Here is a 26,464-nt window from a genome sequence, read left to right as displayed (position 1 = left end):
TGATATTGGGCTATATAAATAAACATTGATTGATTGAAGATTGTATCCACTAGAGAACGCCTGATCAAAAGAGGCTTTTTCCTACACGCAGGGCATTGTGTGTGTGTGTGTGTGTGTGTGTGTGTGTGTGTGTGTGTGTGTGTGTGTGTGTGTGTGTGTGTGTGTGTGTGTGTGTGTGTGTGTGTGTGTGTGTGTGTGTGTGTGTGTGTGTGTGTACAGTAGACTCACCCACTATTCCCAGGGCCACATATGAGAGTATGGCAATGATGAAGATCAAACAACACAAGATATCAGTGCAGCTTCTGAAAAGACAAACAAGAATACAAAATATATAATGTTCATAAAAGAGTCATATTTATTATTCCGCAATATTCTGATAGACTTTTTTGTTTTAATATACAATTTGAGTTCAAAATCATCCTGAGGCTTATATTGTTGTTTTTAGGGAAGTGATTGTGAAGATAACATTTCAATAATACATACACTAGGCTGCCGTACTGTAAATAAAGCATTTGTAATATCTGAGTATGTTCTGCCTCTGGCACCGCTACAGGCTGGACAAAGACAGAAAGAGAAAGTGTTGAAGAGGAGGGAGAGAGAATGTATTCCTCTTTATGGAAAGAAGGACTTTAAGATGGAATAACTCCAGATGTTCTGACAGTGACAAAGCAGAACTTGCTATTATGATGCAGTTGTTTACAGTAGCAAAGCTGGAGTGTAACATGTAACCACGAGCAACTGTGATGTCATGGTGCACTGAAACACCGGGAGATCACGTTTTGTATCAGGACATTCAAGATGTACAGCTGCTCATAAGTTATGTTGTTATAATGCTTCATTTTGCATCATCCTCTAAAAGAAAGACATACTGTATATGTTTTTAATAATATAAGCACCCACCTGCGAGGGCAGCCCAGCTAAGGTATGTGAAATCCAGATATTTGAAGAGCTTGCATATCATACATTACATTTAGACATTTGAGGTATTTCCAAGGATCTGCTGGGACCCTGTATAGAAGGGTTACATGACTCTGGACATGGGGAACACTCACGGGCAGGAAGGAGAGCTTGAGCATGGGTTATCCAGGGAATAGTAGTGAAAACATAAATAATGCAATCATTCAGTTTAGACATGACTTAATTACATACGCTAAGGTATCTCTGTAGCTTTGATGCAAAGAAAGATGACTGACTTACCTTCTGCGGACTGGACCTCTGAAGGAAGCATCGAACCTGTGTGCTTCTCCTGGAGGAGACACAAATCAATACAAATATGTAATGCACTATGTACAAACACAGTCAATTCATTCCCAGGTGAGGGGAGGCGGGGGTGGGGGGTGACAGTTAACAGTGGGCTGAGGTGTGCAGCAGACGGTTGCTCAAAGTGGACAAGCCACAGTTTGCATTGCGAAAGTATTGTTGCTCAGTTGTTTGTGAGGACAAAGAGCTCCTGGAGATCCTGTTGCTTCTCTTCTCTGCTGTGATTGGTCAACCCTTTAGAGAACTCCTGTGTGGTTGAAATGATGCTACAAAGTCAATCTACACAATGAGTTGTCTTGGAGTATTTACTACGAACAAACAAACAAAACAAGCTTTTTGCAGAAAATGACTCAGCATCACAGAGCACATGCACTTGGCAAGAGTCAGGAGTTCTGAGTAAAGGGTTCGGGTCTGGGGATTCTTTATCTGTTGGTGGCCCCCCTCCCTGAAAGCAGAACTCCTTCCCACCAGTCCCTGACAGTAACCTTGAATGCCTCATCACTCGTTGTTGTATGAGTCTGTGTTAGAGGTAACACTCCCACATATGGTATGCTATAACCAGTGGCATAGCCTTAAAAGAAAAAATTCACATTGGTAAGTAAAATAGAGTTTAAACAGTTGTAATTCACTTTTTACACTGAGGCCGTCATCGGTTCAGAGTGGTCATAATTCTCCTTCTACACTGAGGCAAGCTAAATTAAAAGAAGGTCCAAACGATTACCACTTCTTCAGTATAAGCATAGAATTATAAGTATAATACTTCGTCTTTGAGCACTGGGAAAAGCACTATATAAATCTTATGAGTTACCGAACAGCGTGTGGCATGACAACTGGTGACATTCTATAACGGTAGGCAGATGTATCAGGGGCTTGAGGAGCCATTGTCGAATAACCAGGAAATACACATTTCGATCGCTTCTTCTGTCGTTTACATTCATCTTTTGGTATATTTGGCTGGATAGGAACACTTTGATGCACATTCAGTACCAGTGTGTGAGGTTGTGGTTGTGATGCCGATATCCGGACGCGTACAGCGAGGACTACAAAAAGACAAATGAGGTGACTGGGGATGTCTGTTCAAAACATTGCAAGCTTGAATAAATCATTTAAACCAGTTATTTTTGCCAGATGTATTACTGTACATCGTTCTTAATGTGATACCAAGTCCATCTGAGACCTGTGTGCACCTTCAGACAGCCTACACGTGAAGCACACGTTGTTTACTCACAGTTTGAAAGCAGCGTGGAGAAGTCTTCAGCTGAGCTGTGATCCGCTCAGGGTAAACTGTGATACGACTTCTGTTCTGTGGCTATCTACCAGCGATCATGTTTAATATGAAAGACTACACACATGTCTCCCTTATCACAACGGTATTCTGCACTTTGCAGCACTTATCCAGATAAGATGTGACTGTTTACTTGGTTAACTTTCGTGATGCATCGATACAGCGACACAAACCGAATGACGAGGGTACTCACATACGTTGAGAACTAGAAACACATTCATACTTTTTCACACTGTTGTGAACATGTTTTCGTTTCTATCTTAACGTTTATGCGCTTATCTGTGTGGTCTTTGGTCTCATATGTTTTATCTATTTCTGTGTAACTTGGTAATATTAATATGAATTCCTTGTTATTGTTGTCTTTCCATCTGTCGGTGATGATTATACCTAGCTACTACATAACAAAACACATGGCCTGATTTGCATATTTGAACTTAATGTGTGCACTAGAATACATTTATATGTGAAATGACCACTTATCACAACATAATGTGGGCTCGCAGGCTGATCGATAAATCTGATCTTGGTGGGTCTTAATGAGGCTTGATACAGACCTCAGTCAGTATATACTATTTCAAAGCAAATGCCTACTATAATATTTATCCCCATAATGACCGCCTCGCTGCACACTATCCCGCTTATTACACGGCCATATACTAAACAAACTACAGAGCCCATTCCGTGTTCCTGTTTACTTCCTGTCTGCCTTCTTCTAGTGATTTATCTGACGTCCAGCGCTCCGTCTTTTACCCTCTTTTCCTTTCTCTTTCTTGATCCTCCTTAGCAACCTTCATTATAGTCCTTGACACTGGTCTGTACTAATGTATTAACAACGTGTCACATGGTAAGAATTTACAATCAGAATCGAGTATTCAACTAAGCCGTGTAATAAAAGTTGTTAGTAGCCTCAAGCGCCTACACAGTTGTTATGCTATACCACATCGCCCTTCACTGGATGTATAATGAGCTGCACTAAACTACATGTTAGCATTTCAAATACCTAGCCATTCTTTTGAGGTTATTTTGGTGAAAGTAACTCAAAAGTAATATAAAAGTAGTGTAACTCATTACATTTCAGAGACCATACACCACATTGATTTTAAGAATAAGAATAATAATTATTAGTTTGTTACATCTTCAACTTTTTGTATTACTGTTGATTATACCGTTGTTCTGTAATATATATATATATTTTCCATACATAAATATATATTATACATCATATATATACAGTATACATACATATATGTATGCAAGTATTGCTAATGCCATTGTTTTTAAGTTTTTGTACATAGTCCTCAGTCTCAAATGCTTCAATTGTTTATGGAGGCATTCAAATGTAAGACTGGTAAATGAACATGAAAACTCCTGTTTCTTATGCATGAAGTCATACTGGGATGTTTGCTGAGATGGATTGCATGTGGCACAGCCCTACCACCAGCTGCCACTGTCAACCACTGCTAAGCTAAGACATTCACCAGCGGGGTAATTACTAACGTATTTCATGTTGTAACAAAACTTTAACATTTCTTCAGCTTTTGGGTTAACCAAAGGCCTTTTTTCAGGCTTCTAACAAAAAACATGTTCAAAACTCAAACTAGGAGTGCTAAATGCAAACTAATTTCAGAGCTTTAGGACTCATTCCTGCCCCACTGTATAATAAGTGACCACTTATCCTCAGGGGGTAAGGGGGACCGAGAGGCCAGGTAAAGCTGGACAGTCCATTGCAGTGCTGATGCATGAGGACGACACAGCTTTCCTTAGCATACAGAAAGGGAGAAAACACTATCACTAAAAATGTAAACAACAATACATACAAAAATATCTCTATCACTCTATGTCTTTGGTAATGATGTGTATATGGGATAGTTAGTGCACAACAAGACATCTTGTAGAAGTAAACAGACGGAGGTCAGCTGATGGCATTAGTGAGCAGTAATGCTCAGCTAATCTTTATCCTGCTGACTGAAATAGCCCGTCTGCTGAGTCTGAAGCACTGACACCTCTGCTGGCAGGGTTTTATTGGCTTGGTTTAGACTTCTCATTAGCAATCAACACATCTTCTACAATGAAGATCAGCATAAAGGTAGCAGAGAGCAGGGGATGCAGGCTGAGTTTCTGAGTGGGATCCAGCATGACAATAGCTGCTCTCTGTAGCTATACACAGAAGGCTAGTGGCCAGAGAGATATTTAGAGGCCACCAAAGGGGCGAGAAAGGGCCCCTGCAGTCCCTCTGGGAAATGGAAGAGCTGATTAGTGAAGTTATAATGAGGGGTTATCTATATTATAACATCTATTTACATTTACAACAAATAAACAAGGTTGGAGAAGCCTGGAGTGGACTTTAAAACAAAATGACCATCACTAATTACACAATAGAGACAAATTGCTGCCATTTTCAGTACATTTTATGATATAAACTGTGTGTTTTCTATTTGAAGTACACAAGTATCCCCGTCTTAAAAGTGGGTCACTCCTACATACAGTATCACATATGGTGGGAGGGGTGGATAGTATTTCTTCATGTGGACTAACACATTGTGAACAAAAAAAGTATTCAACTTACAGTCAATACACAGTTTACTTATGTAAACATTACACACATTGATGAACTTGCATCCAAGATGAGATGCCAAGTATCTGGCTTGAACTAGCATCACAGAGCAGCAAACTTCTGCACTTTTTTTCTTGAGACAGCAGGGCATGTTTGGTTTTTTCTTTGAGGGAAATAGTTTTTTTTAAGCTGTTGTTGGCCTGTGGAAAAATGTAATCATAAGAAATGAAGCTGCAGATAGAGCCATAAGAAATGAATGCAACTGATTATTTAATGTTTAATGTTGTTTTTATAGGCAATAATTTAAGCTTAGTTAGTTCCAGGTTTAATATGTGCAATAGGTTCATTTCAATAAGTTTTGCAATAAACATTGAACCAGTCCGGTACTCGACTAGTACCGTTTTTTTTATTTTGGCCCACTGTGTATTTGAGTTTGACCCCCCTGCCTTATAGTAAAGAGAAAGTACTGCCTCCACAACACAGGCAGTACAACAGTAGGCTACTTCTCAATATAATACAGTCCACACACAGAGTCCAGAATTAAACATATATCATAGATATTCACGTTATTAGTACATAACGTTATGTAAGTGCCTGTTCCTATAATAATAATAAAATCCAATAAAACTGTTCAGCTGTGTGTATCACTTAACATGTCCACAATTCGCTTAATTAAACTCCTAATTATATTTCTTCTTTGCAATGATAAACCTATAGTCACAACACTGCCGTAAAATAACTGTGTCCTAACTTCCTTTGTTGCTGTGCTCCGGTCAGTACTCACCGTAGAGCCCCGTCGGTGCGGCTCCCGCGGCGGGCTCGCTCTTCACGGCGGAGGAGCTGCTCTGGGTGTTCCGGCTGGGCGCCATGGCGCGAGGGGCTGTGGGCGGACAGCGGGAGAGAAGTGAAGAAGAGCCGGCTGAGGAAGAGTTTCTCCTGCTGCTGTTCCCTCCTCTACTGCCTCCCTCCTCCAGACTACTCACACAAGCTCGCGCACTTTGTAGACACGTCACGCCAAAGTGATGCACCCACCTGCACACCGTGCCATAAAGGGTCCGGGCAGACCCAGGAGTTAAGGTCTCCAGGGGCGGGTATAGACCATTTTACTTTTACTTATAATATTAATTATAATATTGATATGTTACACTTTTTAAATTAAATTTCAATTTAGAAAACAAAAAACACATTATCTAACTGTGGCAGAGGTTACAGCAGATATTTGCTGCAACATGATTACTAATTGTACTATCAGAGACTCTTGTTATTGACAATTATTTTACAAACCATCAAGGCTCATTGTAACAGTCAAAAATGTAACTTGGTGTTGATACAGGGCAACAAAATAAACAACATACAGCAAACAAAAAAATGTGCTGGTCCTATTCAAGCAACATAAATAAATCAAATAATGCGAAAAGTTTCTGGGCGTTTTTGAGTCTCCATACTGGGGATTGCAGCAGATTCAGACAGCAGCCTATACACCAACACTGAAACACATGAGCACATACTACAGCTTAAAAAAGCAGAAATACAATCTGAGCAGACAGAAAATGCTCCGTTTTAGTTTAATACACGCAGTTAAACTCACACACACTATTTTATGATCATATATGATATGATATATGATATGATATATGATCACCTGCTGAATTAAAAACAGAACAAATGAAGCAAAGAAAGTAAAGATGACACCTAGATGTATTTAAACTGAGATTCTGCTAAACACTCCCTCAACAGTGACACTGTAACCCCTAGATTCCACCGGGTCCGTCTGCGGCGCGTTACGGACGCGTTACGGCTGCGCCGCGGTGCTCAAGGTGATCGCGGCCACTCTAGTCAATGGGTGCTATTCCACCACACGCGGCGCGTTACGGCTCAGACGCGTCCCAGAAGCGTCCCAGAAGCGGCTCGGCGCAGGGCTTTTCTAAAATTAGGATCGAATTCTATTTTTGTCACGGCGCAGCCGTAACGTAAGGTCGGGCAGGCAGGAAGTGGAACGTTCAGAGCTATATAGACCTATATATACACACACACAAACTAATTTTGCAGACCCTATCCCTCCGTAGTCTTTCAAGTAGGAGGAGAAATGCCAGCGTTCTCCTCCGGTTTACAGGCACTGTGTAAATTATATATATAGAATAATTATGATGATGAATGCATTTTTTTTACCACTAAAATACAGCAACACATCTTTGATTCATGTCGTTTATAACTGGAATATTACAGTTATTATTAACTTTGTCTGTACAAAGTAGCCTGTCCAGGAAATATGCCCAAATCAACAAAAACTGCGAGCCGGCAGGCAAGACTCTCCGCTTCTGAAATGCTTCTGAAACGCGCCTGGTAGGGTATGACGCCGGAGGAGGCCGGACCAAAACCGCGACGCGCTCGTAACGCGCCGCAGACGGACCCGGTGGAATCTAGTCTCCTCAACTGCCTCCAGGATATCCACAAATGGATGTCACAAAACTCCCTGCAGCTAAATGCTGATAAAACGGAAGTAATTATGATAGGTCATGTTGATACTGCCGTCACCCACATTTCTAACAGCCTTAGTTCTCTGTCCCAGTCTATAAACCATCAGTGCCGAAATCTTGGTGTCATTTTCGACCCTCCACTCAGACAAACATGTACATTCAGTGGTTCAATCATGCTTTTATTATTCGCTTTGGATGATGATTGACTTGTAATGTAAAGTAATGTAAACTGGACAGTTGGAGCATGTTTAATAAAGGAAGTTGTGCCAAGAGCTTCCACCACAAGAGGGCAGTGTGAGACCAGCTAACAACCAGGAGTAAACCTTTACAGCCCCAGAGGCAAAATAACAAAGTTATTGATTGATTCAATAAGATAAAAACAAGACAAAAATACAATAAGAAAAAACACAGCAGCTAAATGCACAGACTACAGTATATTTCACTCTCTGCACTGGATAATTGTACTCATGGTGTGAGCACTGAGTACAATCTAAATATATACCTCTGTATATACTAGCACAGGATAGACATTACATTACATGTCATTTGTTAGACACTTTTATCCAAAGCGACTTACATAATCTATACTGTGGACAATCCCCACAGGAGCAATTAGGGGTGAAGTGTCTCAGGGACACAACAACATGCTGACTGCAGTGGGACTCGAACTTGCTATCCCCTGATTCCAAGTCCATCGTGCTATCCACTGAGCCACAGCCTCCTAACATCATGATATAACTCTACAATAATGTTTGCATTTGTTATTCATTCCACAATGATTTACAAAATAAGATGATGATGTTTAGTAATGAATAATAAATAAATATGATGTTAAAAAAGTTAAAGTGAAGGCAGTATTGAAAAGTAAAAAATGTGGTAATGGAGCTTAGCATGAGTTCAAGCAGGAAGACTGGCTATACATGAATTCCCTCTACAGCTGCATTAATCAGCTCATCACGGGTGTTCTCTCTAACCAATTACATTTCACCTCAATCTCCAGCAGCCAATCGTCGTGCTGCAGTCAAACTTTAAAATCGTTCTCCTGCAATCAGCTGTGATTTCAGGTGTCTATGCTGCGGCCCGCCTCCACCCCATCTACCTCCAGTCATCATGTTCAGTGCTAGGAGAGCCAATCCAAAGACCTCATCACACCTCCTCTTCATCCCATCTCCTCATCAATCCAGATCTTCAGCATCCTCTTCATCCCATCTCCTCATCAAATCCAGATCTTCAGCATCCTCTTCATCCCATCTCCTCATCAATCCAGATCTTCAGCATCCTCTTCATCCCATCTCCTCATCAATCCAGATCTTCAGCATCCTCTTCATCCCATCTCCTCATCAAATCCAGATCTTCATCATCACCACCAGTGTCTAGACCCCCTGGGGGTTTTCCTAATATACTCCAGGCTGCACTTCCCCCTTAAAATATACGATATCAGAATCGGGGTCTTATCTCCAGAGACTATTAACAATGAAAAGGGATCCAGATCAGACGATATAGACTGCTGATGTGCTGGCTGTGGGAAGAATATCTATGATGGAAGACAGTATCAAGAAATATGTATGCAATATTGAAAATAAAAAAACCTGAAATTCAGAATTAGAAGTATTTTATTTGTCCCACAGTAGGGACATGTACAATGTGTGTACACAAAAGGTAAAAAGTCACATATTAAAAAGATTGGCAAGTTAAAGAAAATCAAGTACATATTCATGGCACAGAAATAAGAAGCAGCATTCTAAAAAGTGAAAATATATGAGGTGGCAGCAGAGTTTAACATTACTACTGTGTACAAATTCAAAAGTCTTCTCTTAAACAGCAGTACAATAGTCTGTGTGTAGTGGAGTGACAGCCAGTAATAACACAAATAAGTTGTAAAACAGTATATATTTCACACAAGTGTTATTGTGTGTGGTCTTCTGGTGATTATACAGTCTGACCTCTGCAGGAAGGAAGGACCTGCAGTATCCCTCCGCGAGAACAACTGTGAGAATATGAACAGTATTTAATTTAAAAGCATCAGAATCAGAAACATAGGTTTACACAAGGAATTTGTCTTGGTCTTATAGTGCATACATAAACACAGTTAAAGAAGATCAATTGTAAGAAAAACAACCAAAAAATAAAAACAATTATAAAAAACCATTAAAAGAAAATATAACATTAAGATAGAGAAAAGAGTTTACGTGAAGTATAGATATAACAAAACAAAACGTCATACAGTAATATATGCTACGAACATGCTGGGTATATTCTTACCCAAACCAGGTTAGATACATGAGGCAGCGTCTGAACAAAGGGTTGGTGTTCACAGAGGGTCCACAGGGGGGCAGTAGCAGTCCACATTAGAGGCACTACCCCCCCCCCCCCCCCCCCCCCCCCCCCCCCTCTTCTTCTGTTCTCAGTCAGCAGGGATCACAGAATGGCTTGGATATCACATCAGCTCTGAAACAAAGCTCCATACTTTATAGCGCAATTCTACCTACTACAGAGCCACATTACTGACAGCCTTTGATTCTCCCATTATCCACGCATGGGGCCACTCCAGGCCCAAAGAACCGCCCTGCTCCAGCACCACCGTTATCATCACACCCACACATGTCGTATCGGCTGCTCGTCTGTTTCAACTTCTCTGTGTTAGTGAATCAAAGCAGCACGTTCACAGCACTTTCTCTCAAATTCATGAGACACATTTACAAATGCTGAGGTTCTTGTATTCAAAGACTATGCCCATTTATTCTGACCAGCTAATTAGCATTCCTGTAATATATCCTGTGCGCGGGGGCACAGACAGGAATTGGAGTGTTCCTGATTCATTGCTTCTGTTGAGCGCTCCTGATACGCTCATAAGAAGCGTTCGGTAGGAGAAACTGGTCAGAGTGTTAGCATAAGGGGTGAATCTTTTCTGTTAGATCTGGTTTGGTGACGTTAGGATTGTGTTATTTTTTTATTTGTCTTTCTCTAATCCTGGGTCACGCTTTTTCAAACATGAATAATAGTAATCCATATCAAAATGCCGGTAATATAAATGAATGTTGATCATATGAAGTGATATGAAGTGGTTATTTTTAAAGAATAGATCAAAACTATCTTGTGTAACTTACTAAACTAAACTGAACAGAATTCTGATCGTTTCAGATCGTGTCTATTTTCAGGCTGGTTTGTGGATTTTCAGCAAGTTCTGATTAAACATTGTGTTGTACTTGTACCTGGTGTGGATGGAAGGAGATATCGTTTCTAAAAAGAACAGCCAGCACATCAAAGACTAGCGTGACTAGCGTTAGCAGTTTTTTGCTACGCAAGCAACTGAATGTAGCTACACATGCTGCTGTTATCTTGTATGATTTGAACGGTGAATAAATATCCTCTCCGCTTTATTGCAACATTTTATTTTCATTTGAAGAGATCTTGGTTTACTTTTGATGCTAGTTAAAGTTGAGAATTGCCTGTAACTGAATATGTACACATGAAACTCTGAATATTAGTATTTTTAGATTTAAGCTCTGCTTCCAATACAGTCAATGATGACATTGATTGTTGAGAGACTACAGTAGTGTGTATGTCATTGTCTCAGTTTACAATGGTTTAGGATTTATCTGTCTAGTAGAGACAATTTTCAAATCACTCCATGGACTAGCACCTGGACACTCGTCAGACATGACCCCTCAGGTCCTCTGACCTGTGTGAGGAGGACAGACCGCTACAGGGAGGCAGTGTGAGGGTCCTTGGTTCCCCCCTGTGGAATAGTCTGCCAGAAACAACGAAGGCATGTCAATGAAAACACCTTTAAACCAAATCTTAAGACTTATTGTTTTACCTTAGCATTGTCATGATCTAATTTCAAGTTTAACACACATAACTCATTAATCTTCTTTCTGATTTTTTTATGCAAACAAAATACATTGTATTCCAATACGGTATGAACTGTGCAATGGTCTGCGCTATAATAGGATGTCAAAAAAGTCTTAATCAAAGACAACGTTTTGGTAATTGTATGCCTAGGGCTATGAAATGGTCAAATTCAATGACTAATGAATAACAATCACAGAAGCATTCTGTTAACGCTTGTCATGTGTAATGTGCTGGAACTGTGGGAAGTATAATGCTGAACAGAAGACTCGAAACAGAAATAAAACGTACAAATGGTTATTTATTGATAATAATTCACAAAACATTCAAACTGAGAGATGGTTCTGACTTCAAACCTTCTTTTTAACGCATCTCTTTGACATCTCATGTCCTTCACTGTTAGCATGATTAAGGCAACAGGTGCATTCTTCATTTCAATAACTTCAATATCATCAGCAGCTAGGATGACTTTACACAGGTTGTTCAATATAAAAGCATCAACTACTGTTACATATTAAATATGACACATTGTTTGATTAAAACAACGGTTGATTCATGATACATATAAGTATTATAATCTTTACAATATACTTGTAATGATAGGACCATTAATGTGGCAATAAGGACTTTTTTAGGTGCAAAAAACATGCATGTTCTTCAAAACAATTACTTCATTTACGGACATGTGAGACCTGTACTGTACCAACACACACTTCCTGACCACACACACGCACCATACTGTTACATATATAGTTATATAAGTATATGAAGCACTAGCAAGGTTAGTGGTTTGACAGTGTGTTCACATTCTGTGCTCACCAGGCTTTCATGAATGAATGGAAAGAAGAAGAATAGCAGAGGGGGCTCCACACTCTACGGCTAGCTGTAGCATGCTAATGCGCTGCTTGCTAATTGCGAATAAAGGAATAAAGATGGACGGGAATAAAGGAGTTGAAGATGTGTCCCCTTTTTACAAGGTGAAGATATATCAAGGGTATCACATTTAAACCCTGAGGCAGGGTCCGCTGTTCCTGAGTAAGAGCAATTGCTTTTTAAGGTGAAATGATTTAGACTGCAAACCTGAGCCAGATTAACATTTAAACTCTAAACTTTCACAAATGCGCTCATATGGCATTATACCAGATTAAATGTCTGCGTAATAAGTGTATATTGATATTTGTACACTTAAACTTTAGATGTCACTTCTTCTGAGCACATACTAGTGATAGAGGTTGCATTTTATTAATGCTGGAATTTTGTATTAATGCGTATTTCTTCTAATTGTAAGAGATAATGAGCCCTGTCCACAATTATTAGAGCAGTGTACTTTGTAGTCATTAGTACACTGACTTGCTTCTCTGACAGCAGAAGAAGAAACATCTGTACACAGCAGGTAAGGGGATTTTAGAAAACATCACACTTGACTTTGGACCCATGTTTCCTGTCTTTATGACTTGCTGTTACATGTCTAGGAGTTGTATAAGGACACTGGCTGCCTGAAACTTCTGAGCACTAATCAAATACAAACTGTTAATAAGATTACATTTGAATTTCACTAATTATATATACATATAAAAAAAGTACGTTAAGGATATGAGAGCTTAAAAGCTGGATTATACAGTGAGATATACTGTTTCATTGAAATGAGAGGATCAGCATTATGTTCTGCCCTCACCTCTATTACTTCATACACTGGGACCATTCAGATGAAATTGGCTTTGATGCCTGTAATGTTTCCATGTCTCTTAGCTTCATATCGTCCTCTCCCCTCGGTCACTCCTGCTTTTTGATGGCGCGTCCCTTGAAGTGGTCCATGAGGCTGAAGGCTCCCAGGTATTGGCCCAGCATGATGCCCTGCTTCACAGGGAGGAGGCTGCGGAGAAACAAAGGTCTGTTTTATCTCTCACTTTAGTTCAGGTGAGGAGTGGGGTATGGATATGAAACCAACGTAAGAAGCACCTAAAAGAAGATCAAGTTTAGTTTATATATGTTAAATATATGAATCATGTACAGTAGTGGGGAATGTTCTGTATTGACCTCAATCCATAGGCATTTATATTTAATGTGGTTCCATTTCATGTAATTATTCCAACAATAAAGTGACACACTCCCTAGCTCTGCGTTCGCTGTTTCAACGGATTCTCTTAAAGCAACATGTCAAAGGGATGATGCATTATGCTATGTGCCCACACTTTCTATGTGCTGCACACATTGTTGTGCAGAGGGAAAGAGTATAGGTTGAACACAACTTTTTTACTTGAAAATCAGTTTCAGATTCAACATTTAGCACTTCCGGTTCCCTCAAATCGAAGTCAATGGTTTTTTGAACACGTTTGTAGTTAGAAGCCTGAAATAAGATATGTGGTTAACACAAGCTGAAGAGATGATCACGTTTTGTTCTAGGACATAACATACGTCAGTAAATACCCCACTGCTGAACACAGAGCGGAGCAGAGCAGAAACACATCATGCACCTTGGTGACCGGACCTCTTCTTCATAAAACTAGTAATCGGGCGTAGTAATCGAGCAGTGTGATGTGTGTAGAGGTGTGTGTGTGTGTAGAGGTGTGTGTGGTTAAAACGTAGCAGCCTGCGGTCGCTCTTTAGCTGTTCTAATGAAGGTAAACACAGTTGACTCTTTGCAGCTGGTGCTGGTGAAGTGTTCCTTCTATAAACCAGCTGTGGGCAGCAGATACTGTGAGAGTCACGGACATGAATTCATAGATCACGGCAGACTGGTGCACACACTCTCCTGTTTTGCCGATCTGGTGCTTAAACAAATATAGCTCTACACCCCTGGACGAAATGCTCTTATACGGAAGTCCGAGTTTGAAATACATCTCAAGTAATATATGCACTGTCATTTCCACACCTAAACATAACCAGGGATGCAAACACATGTATGTTGAAAAAAGAGACAACTATTCGAAGCAGAAAAAAAACAGTGTAATATACCATGTGACAAAGGCCTGTGCTATAATGCTTCAATGAACTGGCTATTCTTTATAATATACTCAGATCAATAGGAGACAGAGATGTTAAGTTATAAATCAAGGGTTTTTATTATTATTTACACCAAGGGCCATTTCAATTTTTACAACATCCTCCAAGGGCCGTACAAATTATTGACCTCAACCTCTACTTAAAAATCCTAAAATCACAGCCCATTCATTTGGCCTTTCTTTCATGCTGTGCAAAGAAAAAGCAACCTCTTAATCCAGATATCTTACCATGACTCGCGCATGCATGCACGGTTGTTGTGGCATGACCAACAAAGATTTTGTTGAAGTTAAAAGCATCAATCTGGTGCACATTGAGAGCAAAATGAAGAGATGGATACATCTCTCAACACCCATATGAAACAGACCTGTAAGCAGATTTTTCTTTTTCTTTATGGATATTTTACAAATCACTCCCCTTTTAAACTGTATTCTTGTTATTTTTAACAACTTTTTTGTTTCTGTCATATAGTATTTTATACTCGTTTTTCATTTAGTCTCTTATTTTTGGGCTTACAAGTTACAACTAAAGTCACAGCCACGCAAACACTGCGGCATGTGTACGGCTCCTTATGGGTACTGCAATATTTGAAGTGCTGGAGCGGCGTTCCGGTGCTCTCCGTCAGCACTACACCACGTGATGACACGTTACGCTCGTGTTGTGTTCTAGGAACCTGTCTTTGGCCAGGAAAAACAGGCACTCGTTTGTTTAATTCTTTTGCAGTCTAGATTAGGTTGTCCGTCAGTCCTTGAGTCGGACCCCCCCCCAAAATGAAAACTCTTCGGTTCTCCACAAATTACACAAGTCACCCAAATCAGCATTAAAAAAGCGAGAGGCGCTGAAAAGCAACTAATTTGCATGCACAATAACAGTCTGCAATGAAATGGTGGTCTCCTGTGTGCTCTACTTACACCTTTGCACAATGGTAACTTTCTCATTGGAATAAGAAAGTAGGAGAAACTAACCAGTTCGCCCCACTTTTCATTTCGTTTTTTTTCATCTCCCTTAAAAGTGTGATACAGGGCATATTTTCTTCCAGGTCGGCCTACGAAAATGTGTCATCACTGCACCACCCTATATGGTGTATGGATACATGTCAGACAGACACAGGTCGCCAATTAGCTGCATCTCTTTGCAAAAATACTTCCCACTCAAAGTCAAACCAATAAAGCATGTATTATTCAGAGACACACTAATAGGGTCGAAGTAATGGTCTGTCTGTACAACTCAATACAGCTCACAGCAGCAAAACTACAGCCTGCTAAAATACCCAGTGAGACGCAGCAGGAACAGTGAAGCTCCACGAGGAGGATTTATGAGACATGTGGTTTGAGCGGTGGTCTTAATAATCTGCACTCTGACTGAAGAGTCACTGTACCTCAGGTTATCCACAGCGCATGGGTTCATCTATTTATTTCTCTATCACTTCGATTTATATGTATGATCCCGTGCTGCATTTCTTTTGATTTAATTTGATGTCTTATTTATAAGCTCAATAGAGAAATAGCCCTGGAAAGATTGATATATTTCATTAGTAGTTCAATGAAGCTCTTAGTCTAGACACGGGATCATTGGATTTATTTGTCAGAAAGGTACAATTTGTAAGTTGCTTCACCAAAATGATCCCATATATCACTGTCATTATGGAAGGTGATGTTCAAGTACCGGAACACAAAATGCTTAAATGGTGAATTTTGTTTTACCTTTAAGCCGGTCAACGACACAAGCAACAATCTATCTGTTGTTGTGCAGTGTGCCGTTTTATGGCAGAGCTGATCATGGGATTTTTGTTTACAATAGCATAAATAAAGAAAAGAAAAATCAGGATGGCCCCTAATGCTATGGAGGAATGCTATATTTCTGGATAACCCATTTAAAGCCAGAAATAAATATACATTTATCTAATTGCACAACATATTTGTACTAATGTAAAATCATTAGAGCCAGAATGCCTCCTGCATTCCTTGTAAAAAAGATTTGTGTTAGCAGCTTCTCGATGACTAACAATGACTCTTTTGTCTCCGAAGACGGAGCAGAGACAAGGCTGGATAATACAACGCATTATTAAAGACGGAATACAAAGGCTTTTATGTAAAACCAGCAGAGGGGACAGGAAAAGCGCTATCTCCATTTGTGTGAGCCGTGTTCCAGAGAGGAAAATCTTTCTAATGAGAATCATTTATAAATATGAAATAATAGCTCCGTTCTGAGACAAATGGACCAGAGAAAGCAGGGAAGGAGGACAGAAGACTGCAGAAAGACCTCGGAGCACTGAGGGATCAAGACAATGCTCCTCTTTTATCACCTGGGTCAAGTGATGGGAGTCATTCACACTACTGCTACTGCTGCATTATGGGAAATGTAGGCATCAAACCTATTCCTGTTATTAAGACTTCACACATCCGAAAATCCTAAAAAGGGCCCTATTATGCTCCTTTTCAGGTTCATATTTGTATTAAGGGCCTCTACTGTGACATGTCTCAGAGCTTTAACGTTCAAAAAGCTCTTTTCCCCCTCTGTCTGAAACCAGAGCCCAGTGTGTAGTAGAGAAACTCCCTCTGGAGGGAACACTATATATACGAATACACTAAAAGCTACAGTATAGAACACACTACAGGAGAGGGAACACCCTGTATATTCATCATTATTTCATATTTGAAATGCTGCACGTTGCAGTTTAATGAGGATTAAATAATTGAATGTAATTGGCCATGATTGTCTCAACCTGTCACATCCGTCTGTGAGGTATGCTAATCTTTTCTTTCTGAATAGATCAGAGATCTCCTTATACTACCTTTTCCCCCTGATAATGCTACATTATGAACAATGTGATTGTGATGAATTTGGCAGGAGGAAAGCTAGCTAGCATTCGCTGTTAGCTGCAGGAGGGCAGAACAGTACTGCTTTGCTAAATTCAGGAGCTAACAGCTAACTTTACCAAAGGTGCCATAGAGTAACATTATGATGTTTTAGAACTCTTTCTAAAAGTGCATTAGTGAAGTTAAATGTCATGTTTAAAATGTAGTTTTGCCGGGAATTTAATGAATCCAGTTGTTGAAAATAAATGTTTTCACAGCAAAGTATAATAGATATTAGAGAGGGATTCAGAACACCTTATATAAAGACCCTAAGCAGAGGGTATACATAGGTGTTTGTTAAGGAGATGGTCATTATTGTTTTGTTTTTCACCAGGGTATCAAACTGGGTGTCCAGAATCCTGGAATGTAATCAAATGTATCGGTAATACTAATACAGTATACTACTAATACAATTCTAGTATCAGTATCCTACTATCAGTTATAACTTGATACTGCACATGTGTGCTCTCCCCTCCCTGTTTGCCATTTCAAACTCCAGCTCCTTGGTAAAGCTTCCATCAGCAGACTGGTAAGTGCATCCTCACAAGAAGCACTCTTACGAATCAATAATCCTTAAAAGCAGTGAGGTTAGTATCATGTCCACTCCACTCACTACCCCACTTCATTCCGTTAAACCGAAGATAAGCTCCATCGTTCCTCTCTGGCAGAACTGAACCAGTTAAAATGGCTTTTCAGATCATTTCAGCTAAACCAAACCCCAACCAATTGTTTTCCAAATCTAACTAAGCAGTCCACGTCATATATAGCGAGCTTATCCCTCCTCAAACTCCTTATCTAATTTAGACAGCATGAGTATTACCAATCGTTATGTTGACTGCTGCTTGGCATTCAGGTAAAACAAAAGTGTTATGAGTAAAAACCACGACACAAATAAAAACTGGGTACAGTAGTTTTTATTGTTTTAAGGGACACCTTAGATTATTTAACAAATCAAATACAAGAATTGATGATTTGTTGTGTAGCCACCATTGGTAATAGCAGAGACGGTCTGTAAGGTATATTCATTGTCTTCACTGTCCAAACGTCTACAAATGCACTTAAGCATCATCATATTAAACATCCACACAGACTGGCAGGCTGATATTTGGCAGAACGTACCTCATAAAAGAGCATTGTATTTTACTGTAGGTATCCAAAATGATTTAAAAGGTGGACTTCTAAACTTCGTCTAAACTTAACTCCTAAAACCATATTGCAACTGTCAGTGTACGGCTGTGGCTCAGTGGTTTAGTGTGCTGATCTTCAGATCAGGGGACCAGGGAAGCAGGTTCAATCCCACCTTTCTTCCCTGGTGGGATTGAACCCACCTAGGTAACCCTAACCCACCTAGGTAACCCTAACCCACCTAGGTAACCCTAACCCACCACTGCAGTCCACATGCCGCTGTGTCCTCGGGAAAGACATATCACCCTACATGTCTAATATGTGTCATATGTCAGCGTGTAATACTTTAACGAAGTTGTTACAACTGCAACTAGTGTTCTTCTAGCTCCGAATTTCCTTGAAAACACTCATGAGGTCATTCAGTAAAGGAAGAGCAGTTAAAGGGGTGTTCAACTGATTTATATCACACTTTAATACATGTAGTGAAGGAAGCTAAAAAGAAAGGTTCCTTTTAAAGATTTAGTCTCTAGTAGAGGTCTGTTATTTTCGTATTGAAGCGGGGTGATTTGTACGCACATTAAACCACAGATGTGCATAAACCACACACCACCAGAACCTGCATCAAATGGACCATTCAACCTGAAGACATTCAGAAAGACAAAGTATCTTGATGCTACCTGGTGACATGGACATTTGGAGATGGACTCAAAGGGCTGGAAGTCCAAAGGAAAATAATAATTCCATGTTTAACTAACTCAAATGTAACTTACTCAAAAAAAAAGAAATAAAATGGAGTGTCTACTGTAGATAGCTGATTGGTCAAAGATCATCTCAGACCTTCTTAGATCATCTCTTTTTGTAACACAATCTGTCAAATGTCTAATAAAGATGATTCTCCTGCCATGAAGAACGTGTCGCACCAGGAGCAGACTTAGTATCCTCTCGGTTCCACTAGGCTGTTGGACTTATGTACAGACCTGCGTGCTGCAGCAATACATCAGCTGCCACCACAGCCAATTACAGCGGAAATAATCAACACCCACTTTTACATTTCATGAATTGAGGGCCCGCTATGGGAAAAGCTCCAAAACCACTGGATCCAATAAATGTAATGTCCTCAGTTTGTTTGTGCCTTTCTGTTGAAAGAATGATCTTTTCAAATGTAATATTCACTGTAGAACCCACCTGTTTCCATTGCTCCTAAAACACATGTTGCACTTCAAATGGTTTGGCTTATTGAAAGCTAATGTCTTTGCAGGACTCTTGTTGTTCTGAGTTTGTATCCTTATTGTGGATTGCACCTATTTATAAAAGTGTTAGCTAAACAAAAGTTAATGTAAAAGCTACCACGATACCAACATTGATTAATAAACTGTTAAAGCCGAGTGTACCTTTAACTGACAATACCCTCCCATGATGCTTGGCCATTCTGTACTGTAGCTACAGATGGAACAAGAGAACTAAAGCTGATATATTTACTGTGTATCGTTAAAAGTGCTCATTCTAAGGGCTGAATTGAATTTTCTGGACATGAGCAGTAACTGCCCAAAATAATTGTATTCTTCATTTTCCAGCTGGTTTATGCATGTACCTGCACATAAATGAGCAATGAAATCCCATCATACCCGTGGTGAGCATGTGTGACCGTGCTCCAGCTGAGAGCAGCTCCTTATTGAACCATTTTCATGCTTCATAAGGTGGCTGTAGCCTGATCCCTCCTGCCATAAAGACCCAGAGTGTCTCCATAAAAGTGACGCCTGCTGCTGGCTGTAGAAAGGCAGCTGGAGGCCTGTGTTGTGTATGAATGACCGTCATAAACACTGGGATACATAGCAGCCTGTTGATTTACTTCTAATGTTGTGGCTCTGTTGTTTCTGCTGTCCGACTGTACTCAAGCTCTGCATGTGAAGACATTTGTTTATGGTTCACTTTAGATGGGCTCTGGGTTTTTGTTCCCACAACTAGTCTGTTGTTTTATTCATCTATTCATCATCAACTTTTCAATGCGGAAGAAAATGCAGGTATAGTAATCACAGATATCTTCCTGCACTGTTGTTGCAGCTTCAGAGCACTTCACAGGACAGTGGCTGAGCTGCAGAGAAGTGGACTAGCCGATGGCCAGAGGAGGTGCATCCAGGAGGAAATGTTGCCTTGCTGACATGCACACACCCTCACTAGCTCGTATGTTGATAACCCTTTTTCTTTGAGTGCTTTCATTACAGAGGACATATTCTGTTCATTCTCAGGTTCATATTAGTATTTTGTGTCTCTCCTGTGACATGTCTCCATGCTTTAATGTTCAAAAAGCTCTTAATTTTTCTCATACTGCCTGTGCTGCAGCACCTCTTTTCACCCTCTGTCTGAAACCAGAGCCCAGTCTGCTCTGATTGGTTAGCTGGACGGCTCTGTTGTGTTTGGTCAACTGCTTAGAGATGTCCCGCCCCTTAGCCTATCAGGTACAATGTGTTAGAGTGCTAGCCAATAGCAGCGCTAAGAATGTTACATAGTGATGTCACTTACTACTCCCCTCTCTCAGAGCACAGACATGAGACCTTGGAGTGCCACAGTCTCCTTATTATTGCCTGTTATGGGTCAGGCATAGGTTGATACAGGACATTCTGCCACTACTAGGGACATCTGGTAGTGCATCTTATCGGGGACGTGTTCCCCTTAGGCACATATTCTCTTAACAAGGAGTCATAGTGCTTTGTTTGTTATGTCTTGTCATGCAGAATGTTGATTATTTTCTCAGAACTAGCTTAGTACTTGGGAGAAATCTACAGAATTGCTTCGAGAAAGCTTTGAGCTGTTACCAACCTTACGACCCCAGCCCCCCCAGAATCCTCTGTCCATCAAGCTCCAATTAGTTTTTCTTAACCTAATCTGAGTTTTGCAGAAGTGTTGTACTGCAGTGTGGGAGTTCATATTTTGTTTTACTCCAAAAACACTTTATCTTAACCTTGCAGCACCAGCAAGTTGTATGAGTAGGGCTGAGTCAGCCATAAACTGAAACAAATTGAATTTAAGCTGTAAAGGATAAATCCCATCTTCCAAATTTCAAAAATGTTAATTAATTCAGATTATTTTGGATATGTATAAAGAACATTGTATTATTTACTTAAAACATCAATACAACTTAATTTAAACCTGTACCCTGTCAACAGGTTGGTCATTTCCGTTTCCCTGGCCAGCTTTGCATTAACCATTATAAATATTGCAGCCCGAGTTGCATCCAGCGTGAAACGTGTCTCACCAGCTGCAAGGTGACGTCTCGCTGACTCACCCTCTCTCTCTTTGATGATGCCAAAGAACCAATTCTGTGATGTGTGAATCACTGGAGAACAGAAGAAGATACGATCCTTGATTCTTTCACCCACCCCTGAAAGATTTCATTTTATATATTCTTTCATTTAATATATAGACTGCTGTATTTCTTCACATCCAAGGCTGGATAAGCAGTCAGGGAAATGCCCCGGGTTCCCTGAGAGGGTGACCAGTTGGCAAGTCACATGTTGGGCAAAGAGTAGGTTTGTGAGGGACAATGTGGGACACTTACAGCGATGCTTAGAGGTAGTTTAGATTTCCATAATGTTCATTTAACCCTAAAGAAAAAATCTAAATGTCTATTGAAACTATTAGCTTGTAAATATGAATACTAGGCTTTTCTATAGGTTGATTTGTTTGCACAAACTATGCAAATTAAGGACTTGAATATATTTGACCGCAGGTAGCTTACTACCACAAACTGCTGAACTGCACAGTGTGGTATACGTTCATTATTTCACTGCTGTTACCTCGTGTGTTTGGATATCCTCTTTTGGCTTTTCTTTATGAGTCAGGGGTTTCTCGTGAGTCTTGTATGTAGTGTAGCTTCAAATCCTATTCACTTCTGGGAGCGATTAAAAAAAAAAACCTCTGTCAAATGTCACAAAAAACTCTTCACCAGCTACACCCGTGAGTAAATCATTGTATGATTGATTGACATCTGACACAGCTAATGGTGATAGCCCTCTCTGGCAGAGAACAGCCATTGGATAAATGCAAAGCTTCAACTGTCTGGGCGACTGTCAATCAAATGAAGGGACATGGTCTCAATTTGTGGGACAAAGGACACTTGGTCCCCCTACCTGGGACTATGGACTGATCTCTGTTCCCTCAACAAGGCAAGGAGAAACAATGGCGCTTTGTGTATGCAGCGCTTTTAGTAAACGCTGTGCATGTTTCATCAAGTTGGTGAAGATGTTTCCTAATTTGCATGTTTTGGCACATTTGTGGTTTGATATTTGCATCGTTTTTGAAAGTGCAGCATGTTTCTCCTAATGGAAATGTTTGCACCAGTCAGCCTCCGTAAGAACGAATGAATGCTGCCATTAACTTTACAGAGTTCTTCATCCATTCAAGACAGAGTCTACAGTCCCATGCCTTCGATGAATGCCACTTTCCACATTTAATAAACTATGATGGTGTGTCAGTCAGCCCTTCCCTTGGACATGAACCAGTTCCCTCATATAGAGTTTTCCCATACATGCCTACAATGGTCTGTAGTTTATATTTTGTCCAGCAGGCCTGTGCTTTAATAGATCTGAGTAGGTTGCTTATAATGTATTGTTCTCATGTCCTTTCTCTTTGATGCCCCCTATTCAAAGCCCCTGTTGTGATAAAAGACTGTATAAATAAATTAACCTGACCTCTAAATTGGTGGACAGATAATGAGGTAAACAAATGGGGGGCGTTTGACTCAAGGGGAATGCTTTTAGAAGTGAAGTGAAAATTGGAAAAGGTCCCCAGCACCCGGTGAATCACCGATGGAGTCACAGCAAAGGTCCTCTCAGGTCACGCTTCCTTTTGTATCAAAAGCGCCTATGCAGTTCAGCCACGGCTTGAGAATGTGAGTCAAAATCAGCAGGAAGAGTCGAAAAGGCTTATTCAATTTGTGCACTGTGCAGAGATTACAGATAGAAAAAAATGCTTTTGAATTAAGCATATTCAGAAAGTGGTCTGTGGACACAGTTAAAGTAAAGTTTAAAAAAGCAATAACAGAATCTGAGTTTGTTTTAGTTTAATACATACAGTACACGGAGAAATGTCCACACATTCTTTGAACCAGAGGCCATGATGATTGGTTTCGTTCAAGACTCCTAAATGTGCATCATAAAATATCGTTTAAAAAAAATAAATGTATTGCAACATTGTAATCCTGCTAGTAATCCCCACGTTTTTGAAATGTAACAGTAACCTGATTCATTCTTTTATGTAAAAGTAAGGGAATACAGTTATCTTTTTTTTGTAAATATGTTACTTCCCAAGCCTGGTTATGTGTTGACATGCTGGGCCATACTCTAGAGGCCTGTACTGAGAAGCCAGTTCAACATACCCTGGATAGGTTTGAGTTATCTGGCTTAACTAACCCTAACAAACGCGATCTCGCTAAGCGGTCCTAAGTCAAGCCAGGGTTTCTCTGTCCTGCTATGAGCGGGTTCACATGAAAAGGGCGGAGTTAGCAACATTCCACTAATCACAATATAGAGAAGTGTATTGACAGCAACGCGTCATATTTCATGAATGAAGAGTAAACTATAATATTTGATAAATATGAAGAAGTTAAACTGTATACATTCATGACTTCATATGTATGGCGATTTACCCACGTAAAAAGTGAACCAAGGTCGTAGGACTAAAAACTCAGAGTTAACCCTAAAGTATCTCTCTAAGCCCAAATCCTGCTTCTTGTTCAGGCCTCTGATCCACGTTTAGTCACACCAAAAAAACTAAACACTGCCAGACCAAGTTCATGATAGCTTAATGTTACAAACGGCAAGGTGAAACGCCTGACATGACATTATACCGATAGTGCAGTTATTCTGTATTCATCACATCAACAGGAACACAGGGGAAAATATAATGTATATAATATAAACAGAAATGCAAAAATGTGTACATTTGCACCAAAGGAGACCTCCACCCTTATAGGATCATGGGATGTTCGTAATGGTTGTTGCTGAGAGGTCAGCAGATTTAGATCTGAGGCTGTTGACTTTGCAGTAGTGAGAGAAGGACTGCAGCAATGCCATTGATATTATATATCATTAGAGTGGTTTAGTCTGAGGTTCAGTGCCTTGCTCAGGGGAACCTCAACAGTAGCAGCAGCAGCAACGGGAGGGAGAGCAACTTATGTATAAAGACGTTTAAGAAGCCAGCAACCCTATTCGATGGAGCTTTAAAATAATAAAATCCTTTGAATGATCCTTAAGAAAGCCTACTTGTGTTGTTTTTTTATGAACACACATTATTCAGATTCATGAAAAAATACATAATCTTTATTTAACACTTTCAATATGCAGAGACAAAAGACCAACAAGGCACAATGATTACTGGTTATCTCCAAGACTCTCATTTGATAAAGGATGTTAAAAAAAAACTTTTATTACATTCACTTTTCTAACAAAAGCTTTATAAACTTATGTCAAACGTGTCTCTGCCGAGTCATGATGACCTGGAGCTACTCTCCACACACTGATGAATAAGTTCATCAGGATGAATAAGTTCATCAGGAGCCTGCTGAGGATGAGCAGACGATAAAAACACCTGCAAGCTGTTTGCTATTGCTAATATACTGAAGTCTATTAATGACATCACAAACAGGTTCAGCATGTGGGAAGCCATTTATGTGAGTGCACACTAAACTATGAAAGAAGAAGCTTGCTGTTGGCTCTGTTCTACAGTAAATCAATAATAATGCGTGCTAACGCTACACTGCTCTCTACAGCTGATGCAAAGTGCAGTAGTGTTAGGCCCCGGCTCCACGGGAACGCATACGGCAAAACGCATAGGAGTAACGCAAACGCAAACGCCAAAAAGCTTCCGCCCACACGCAATATACACCGGATTGTGTCTTGCTACACGAGACAGCTCTGTTTACATCCAACCGCTGGAAAAGCTGCAGTACATATGCCGAGCCTGTACGTGGCGCTGTAACTTCCTCCACAAAAGCAGCAACTTCCTCCACAAAAGCAGCGAAGAAGAATGGTTGTCATGGCTGCACTTCTGTTTATTCTCCGTGGTGGGGGCCGAGGGAACCGGGCAGAGTTTTTCGCCGGTCAACGTGTGTTAAAGTTTAAATCTTCCGGACCAAATTATAAAAGTGCCGGTCAAAGGTCTTCATTGTTATTTATTGAGCTTTAAAACAAATGAATAACGACGATATAATGATATATAATAATAAAATACACAGAGCCTGTCTCTTTTTCCTCTCTTCACAGTGTCAGTGTCGTCTCATGCAGCAGCTGATCCAGTAATGAGTGACTCGACAGTAAAAATAAACATATTTATAACTAGTTTAGGTAGTTTGAGAGGTAATTAAAATAGCTAAGGGTGATGATCTGACTTGAAGTGTGTGTTTTGCTCTCGCTGCATCACAGCGGGAGGAGCTGCGTGTCTCCGTCCTGTCAGATTAGACTTCACTCGCGTTTATGTCCATATCGAGATAAAGATAAATAATCTGAATTCAGTGTGCAGTGTACTTTTGCGGGGGTGAGCAGCAGAGGTGGGGGGAGGCGGGGCTATTGCGTCGTCATTATCAGAAACGGATGACCGTATAGGCGACCACACGGCCCCGTTGGACCCCCCAGAGCGCTCCGTTCCCAGATCTATCCACCTTTGGACCCGTTGTCGTTTGCGGGGTCTGTTTCTACCGTTCAGTTACGGCGTCGTCGAGCTTAAAGGGCTATACGCATGAGAAATATGCGGATTCAACCCGTTTTCGTTCCCGTGGAGCCTGGGCCTTAGAGGACAAGACTGAGGCAGTGCCAATACAGTGTGTGTGCTTTACCTCTACTTGCTATATTCTACATCTCAAGTTTCTTGACACATACACCCACACACCCAGAAGAAGTGAACTGTAATGTTGACTGTGTGTGTGCTATTGCAATTTGAGATGCCGACTTAGGAAAGTTTGGCAGTCTACTTCAACTGACAATCCCAGGTAAGAGCTGAGGAGGGAGAAAAAAGCTTCCACTGCAGAGGAGGAGGATGAGGAAGGCAGGGGAAAAAGATA

The 26,464-nt window shown here is 40.4% G+C and overlaps 2 protein-coding genes across 2 annotated transcripts in view; both read right to left on the bottom strand.

The window, feature by feature from the left end:
- Window positions 1–5,968, bottom strand: part of LOC117473776 (choline transporter-like protein 5-A) — a 36,873-nt gene extending 30,905 nt beyond the window's left edge. Inside the window, exons 1-3 of the mRNA XM_034119650.1 lie at window positions 5,884–5,968; window positions 1,198–1,246; window positions 229–302 (exon numbers count right to left, since the gene is read on the bottom strand). Coding sequence (XP_033975541.1) covers window positions 229–302; window positions 1,198–1,246; window positions 5,884–5,968 — 208 coding nt within the window. The remainder of the gene's footprint in view (window positions 1–228; window positions 303–1,197; window positions 1,247–5,883) is intronic.
- A 5,741-nt stretch (window positions 5,969–11,709) lies between these two features.
- LOC117473770 (epidermal retinol dehydrogenase 2-like) overlaps window positions 11,710–26,464 on the bottom strand; it is a 48,637-nt gene continuing 33,882 nt past the window's right edge. The window contains exon 7 of the mRNA XM_034119637.1: window positions 11,710–13,301. Coding sequence (XP_033975528.1) covers window positions 13,202–13,301 — 100 coding nt within the window. The 3' untranslated portion in view covers window positions 11,710–13,201. The remainder of the gene's footprint in view (window positions 13,302–26,464) is intronic.

This window comes from Trematomus bernacchii, unplaced genomic scaffold (assembly GCF_902827165.1).
Source record: "Trematomus bernacchii unplaced genomic scaffold, fTreBer1.1, whole genome shotgun sequence".
Lineage (NCBI taxonomy): Eukaryota > Metazoa > Chordata > Actinopteri > Perciformes > Nototheniidae > Trematomus > Trematomus bernacchii.
Note: the sequence above shows the minus strand (reverse complement) of the source record. Positions and strands in the feature narration are given on the sequence as shown.